We start from the raw sequence: 6297 nt of genomic DNA, 5'->3' as shown, positions 1-6297 counted from the left end.
AAACCCAGTCAATCCTAAAGGAAATCAACCAGAAACATTCATTGGAAGGACTGATGCTGAAGGTGCAGCTCCAATATTTTGGCTGACTTGTTAGAAAAAACCCTGATGCGAGGAAAGATTGAAGGCGGGAGGAGAAGGGGACGACAGAGGATGAGATAGTTGGATGGCTTCACTGACTCAATGGACATGAGTTTGAGTAAGCTCCAGAAGATGGCGAAGCACAGGGAAGCCTGGTATGCTGAGCAACTGAAGTGAACTGATAGGGTTGCAAAAAGTCAGACACGACTGAGCCACTGAACAACACCTCACATATTGTAAAGGTTTCTATCAACACGCTAACATAGGCTTGTTCACATATAATGCTAGACCTGTTTTTCTTGAAAAAAAGGTGAGTTAGAGCCAAGCAAAAGTCTTACTTTATACTTCACAAGGAACAGTTGCACTTGCTTCCTTGGAAAGGAAAAGGATCTTCCAGTTGACTGCATATTCCATCATTCAAATAAGGACCACACACAGTTACACTGCAGCTTTTATCTGCTTGTCCCTGAGAGGTATCTGAGTTTGCACTTCTGTTTTTTAAGGAACTATTTGGACATATACACTTGCAGTATACTAAAAGAAAAAAAAACATACTTAAAACTTCTTAGATAAAATGTTCAAAATGTGTGACAAGAGCTGCCTGTTCTCCGCTTCTTCAAGGTAATCCTCAAATTCTGAGGGCTAAAGCCCTGAGATCCTGAAGTCCAGACAGATAGGTGTGGTGAGGAGAGTCATGGGATATCTTGATAGCGGCTGTGAGAGAAAACAGAGACCATTAAGGAAAAGGGAAGAGGAGAAAACCTGGGCAGAGGGGTTGAGGTAGGGAGGAGATGGAAAGGAGAGACTTACCGGTGCTTCCTAAACCAGAAGACTAAGCCTCCAACAAACAGAAGGACGAACACCAGTAGTACCAGGGCAACAATCAAGCCCCTGGAGACATGGTTCCCATCTGTGTGGGGGACACAGGATGTGTCTCAGTCCAGGAATCTGCATATATCCCCTACTATAAGCACATGTGAGCATGCCAGATGCTTATTTCTTGTCCTGTTTAATGTGCCCACTTGTATTCCTCTGAAGTTTTTAGACGCCCCATCTTTTCTTGGGGTCTGGACATCTGTAATTCGTTCACTTCAGCATATGCTAGTACTCATGGAGGAAGGCACTAGTTTCACAGCTAGTCCAAACCTGAGTCTAAATCCAGCTCTTCTACTTTCTAATGATGAGACTCAGACAGGCTGACCTGGCTTCGCCTCAATTTCTCATCTGTAACATGAAAACAATGGTACCTGCTCAAAGGACAGCTGGGATGATTGTTCATACATCCTCTGCTGTACGCAGAGTGTTCAGCTCACACCGAGAAAGCACTCAACAAACCACAGCGATCTTTGTTACCCTGCCTTTCAAAGTGCCCAGTTCTGTCCTCTGGGGAACAAATCTTCCTGGTGTTCTGTACTTGCCACCTATTTCTGGATCAGTGGGGATTTTAGTCTGTTCTTTCTTAAATAGGGAACACCTTGTCTCCATCCTGTTTCAGTTCAGATCTTTGTTCCTCCCCTTTGAGAATCCCCTCCTACTATCAGTCCTGGCTGGGGCTTCATTTCCTCCATCCAAGGTGTGTCATTTCCCTCCCCTTCCCTAGGCCCTCCCTCTGCGCTTGAGGACCATCACCTCCCATCCCCAGCCGGGCCTCAGTTCCTTCTCACCCCAGTACAGGATGATGTCCTGGTCTCCTAGACTGCTGTGCTTCACTTGGCAACTCAGGCCAGCCGCCTCCCCAGCCGCCACATCCAGGGTTACTCGCAGATACCAAGTCGAGTCGACATTGGGCATGACGTCTCCTTGCCGAGTGCCAGGCTCCTCCTGCTCGCCCTTCATCCACATCACCCGCACAGGTTTTGGATAGAATCCTGAGACGTGGCACACCAGCAGCAGACGGCCAGGCCCAGGACTGGGGCCACTGGACAGCCAAGCCTCCGGCTTCACTGTATTCAATAGGAGAATGAGACATCTTAGAGTGAAGACTCCACATCAGAGGCTCTGGACTTCACAGCAGGCTCATCAGTCCTCTGGAGATGAACTCCCACCGTTTCAATCCATTTGTATTAGCTTCTCCGGGAAAGCCTTCCCCGATCCCCATTCCCTTCCCTGGTCCAGTCTCCAGTAAATGCCCCTACTCTGTACTCCCAGAGCACCATGTGTTCAGCTGTAACGTACGTAGCAAGTTTCTAAGTGTTAGTCACTCAGTCATGCCTGACTCTTTGCAACCCCATGGACTGTAGCCCACCAGGCTCCTCTGTCCACGGAATTTTTCAGGCAAGAATACTGGAGGGGGTTGCCATTTCCTTCTCCAGGGCATCTTCACAACTCAGGGGTCAAACCCGGGTCTCCTGCATTGTGGGCAGACCCTTTATCATCTGAGCCAGCAGGACACTGCTTTAACTGTTCATCTGCCTTCTCTCCCTTCTCAAGCACAGATCCTGACTGACCCCCAGGGTTTATTTAATTCAATTCATGGAACCCAAAAGGTACCTAGTTAATGTCTGTGGAGTGTTTCAATACCCTCACACCTTATCCATCCCCTCTTCTTCCCGTGATGCTTAAAGGGATGTGAACCCTGGAATGAAAACCCTAGATGGAGCCCCAGAGTGGAGTGGAGGGCAGGTGGTGACAAAGGCAGGCTGACCTTGCTTCTCCAACTCAGACTTCCCGGTCTGCAAGAGGCCTCTGACCAACTCGGGCCAGATGTCATGGAGGAGCCAGTGCACCGTTTCCTTGGTCCCTTGGTCCTGATTGAGCCTCTTGCAGACCTCCTGGATAAAAGGCGGGGCATCTGGGGCTGACACCCAAGACATTCCTTGGAAACTCAGGACATCCTTTCCTTGAAATGCTGCGCGGAAGAAGCTTTCTGAGATGTTCCTCGGGAGCAGCTCACATCCTGTAGCTATCTGGATCTCAAGTGGATCTGAGGAGAGGAATGGAAAGACATCTATGAAGAGCTTAGAAGACTGAAAGGAGTTGAAGAAATTGGTGTGAGGGTTATACTGGGGACCCCAAAGTTCATGTAAATGAGAATGGGTGACCTGCAGCGGGATGAACAAGCGGTATTTTGAGGACTCAAGCTGGGACCTCTCAGGCAGAAGTGGGACTCAAAAGGGAGAGAGGAGACAATCACGTGGGGCCAGAACCTCCCGGTTGGGCTTCAGCATCCACTGTCTCCCCCTGGGCAGCTGTCCACGATCCCATCCCTCAGCTCACATTCGACGTGCAGCTTTTCGACGAATTCCCAGATGTCCCTGGTGAAGCTGCTGCGATAAACCAGAAGTGTATGCTGCAGCTGCTCCCACTGCTGGTCGCTGAATGTGCCCCGAGACCAAGGCTTCAGGAAGCCGATGGTGTTCGATTCATTGCGCCAAGTATAGGGCTGCAGCTCCCCCAGCCACGCGAGGCCGTCTGTGCGCGTCCAGCTGCGGTTGGAGAACGAGGAGATCTGGAGGAACTGGAAGGGGAAAGACATGTGCGGGGCTGGAGAGAATACAGATCGGAGGAGCCGGGGGCACGGGAGGGAGAGTACAGAAGGGAGAAGGAAGGAAAAAAGAAAGAAACAAACAGTTAGGTTTGGGAAGAAAGGGTGATGTCTGCTCGCTCTGAATCGAGCTCGGTCTCCAGGGGCCAAGCAGCTGAAGGCAGGGAGTAGCAGGTTCTCGGGCTGGTGGATCAAGCTCCCGGCTTTTCGAGGTGCATCAGTCTCCGCCCGCCCACCGCGAGCGTCGTCCCCTTTCCCTGCTCGGCTCCCTCTCTCTGCCCTCAGCCCAGTTCCACTCATTCTCAAAACTCCGCCAAGTCTGCGGAAGCCCCCAGAAGAACAGAAACAGCCAGCACCCCACTTCCTAGCTCTGCTCTCGGACCTCGAATCTCCGCCCCACCCCCCACCTCCTCAGTCCTTCCCCAACGACCGCCCACACACCCCGGGTTTCCCGGGCTCCCCAAAGCCTGAACTTGACCCTGTTGCTAGCCAATTCTTAAGCCTGGAGGCAGGCAGGACGCCCATTCTGACTCTCCCGGGACTTATTCCAACCCCCTCAGTCCAGGGATCCCTATTTCATCTGCTAGATGGTCCCTCTTGTTAGGCATCTGAGCTGCAAAGAGCCGCGGTCACAGCCACTCATTAAGAATCACGTTTCTAACAACCGGCTTGTCTAAATCTCTTTTTCCAACGTAGAGTTACAGACAGTATGTGGAAAAAACTTTACAGGAAAAACTTTCCTGTTTTTAAAACAGGACATAAAGTTGTATCTATGATATAACATCTACCATGTTTTTTAAAACAAAGTTTTTGAGTGGGAGGCAAGCAATGGATGTCTCTAGAAAGGGATTATGGAAGATTTAATTTGTTTTACATTTTTTGTTTTCCAAAATGTCTAGGAGTGCAAACATCATGTTAATGATAAAATAATAAGGGACGTCTCTGGGGGTCCAGTGGTCAAGAATCCACCTTGCAATGCAGGGGATGTTGGTTGGATCCCCGGTCAGGGTGATCTCAGCCTGCAACAGCTCCCAAAGGGCTTGGATTCCCAACCAGAGACTGAGGTTGGGTTGCAGCGGTGAGAACACCAGATCCTAGCTAGTAGACCAGTGATCAGTGACAAGGGCCCTGGCCTTCAGCTTTGCAGAAAAGAATTTCCACAAAGAAAAAATGTAGTGAAGCAAGTACGGTATTTATTGAGAGGAAAAAAGGACAGTACAACAGGGAGAATAGGACTCAAGGAGAGAGTCACTAAGTCTCACCCTCCTGGCAGTTTGAATAACTTTTATAATAAAGGGCATTTCTTCCACTTTTCCTTTGGCCAATCATTTTAATTAGCCTGTTTCACAGTCCATATTTGGTATATTTCAAGATCCTCCCATGTGTGAGCATGCATCTCTTAGCCAAGATGGATTTTACTGAAAAGGCATCTGGGTAGAACAACCCTTGACATAACTCTCCTTTGGCCTCCAAGGAGCCTTTTCTACACATGTATGGTCTGGGAGGTCCCCTAACTTTGAGAACTATATGTTCTGGACAGGGCCCAGCATCCTTTCTTAATTGTCCTACTGTTGCTGCTGCTGCTGCTGCTGCTAAATCGTTTCAGTTGTGTCCAACTCTTAGCGACCCCATGGACTGCAGCCCACCAGGCTCCTCCGTCCGTGGGGTTTCCCAGGCAAGAGTACTGGAGTGGGGTGCCATTGCCTTCTTCGTGGTCCCTCTAGGCTTGCCAAATACCTAGGGAACTTAAATAAATTGTCTTAGTTAGGCTGTATAAGTTAAATATAAGTTTATTTAACTTAAATGCAGAGTACATCATGAGAAATGCTGGACTGGATGAAGCACAAGCTGGAATCAAGATTGCTGAGAGAAATATCAATAACGTCAGATATGCAGATGACACCACACTTATGACAGAAAGTGAAGAAGAACTGAAGAGCCTTTTGATGAAAGTGAAAGAGAAGAGTGAAAAGTTGGCTTCAACATTCAGAAAATTAAGATCACAATATCTGGTCCCATCACTTCATGGCAAATAGATAGGGAAACAAGGGAAACAGTGACAGATTTTATTTTGGGAGGCTCCAAAATCATTGCAGATGGTGACTGCAGCCATGAAATTAAAAGATGCTTGCTGCTAGGAAGAAAATCTATGACCAACCTAGACAGCATATTAAAAAGCAGAGACATTACTTTGCCAACAAATGTCCATCTAATCAAAGCTATCGTTTTTCCAGTGGTCATGTATGGACGTGAGAGTTGGACTATAAAGAAAACTGAGCACAGAAGAATTGATGCTTTAGAACTGTGGTGTTGGAGAAGACTCTTGAGAGTCCTTTGGACTGCAGGGAGATCCAACCCGTCCATCCTAAGGGAAATCAGTCCTGAATATTCATTGGAAGGACTGATGCTGAAGCTGAAACTCCAATACTTTGGCCATCTGATGCAAAGAACTGACTCATTGCAAAAGACTCTGATGCTGGGAGGGATTGGGGGCAGGAGGAGAAGGGGACAACAGAGGATCAGATAGCTGGATGGCATCACCGACTCAATGGACATAAGTTTGAGTAAATTCCAGGAGCTGGTGATGGACAGGGAGGCCTGGCATGCTGCAGTCCTTGGGGTTGCAAAGAGTCAGACACATCTGAGTGACTAAACGGAACTGAACTGAACTGTTAGGCTTCAGAGACAAAGCAGAACAGGCTTGTGACCTTGCTTCTAACCTGCCTGGACACTGC

At 48.5% G+C, this 6297-nt stretch overlaps 1 protein-coding gene across 1 annotated transcript; it reads right to left on the bottom strand.

Moving 5' to 3' along the window:
- Positions 1 to 398: 398 nt before the first annotated feature.
- Positions 399 to 3952, bottom strand: LOC113888813 (antigen-presenting glycoprotein CD1d-like). Its single transcript, XM_027535795.1, has 5 exons — positions 3295 to 3952; positions 2723 to 3001; positions 1743 to 2021; positions 889 to 988; positions 399 to 792 (listed from the first exon to the last, which is right to left on the bottom strand). The coding sequence occupies exons 1-5, from the start codon at positions 3860 to 3862 to the stop codon at positions 771 to 773; spliced, it is 1248 nt and encodes a 415-aa protein (XP_027391596.1). The 5' UTR covers positions 3863 to 3952; the 3' UTR covers positions 399 to 770.
- Between the last annotated feature and the right edge of the window lie 2345 nt (positions 3953 to 6297).

The sequence above is a fragment of the Bos indicus x Bos taurus genome, unplaced genomic scaffold, assembly GCF_003369695.1.
Source record: "Bos indicus x Bos taurus breed Angus x Brahman F1 hybrid unplaced genomic scaffold, Bos_hybrid_MaternalHap_v2.0 tig00002091_arrow_arrow_obj, whole genome shotgun sequence".
Classification (NCBI taxonomy): domain Eukaryota; kingdom Metazoa; phylum Chordata; class Mammalia; order Artiodactyla; family Bovidae; genus Bos; species Bos indicus x Bos taurus.
Note: the sequence above shows the minus strand (reverse complement) of the source record. Positions and strands in the feature narration are given on the sequence as shown.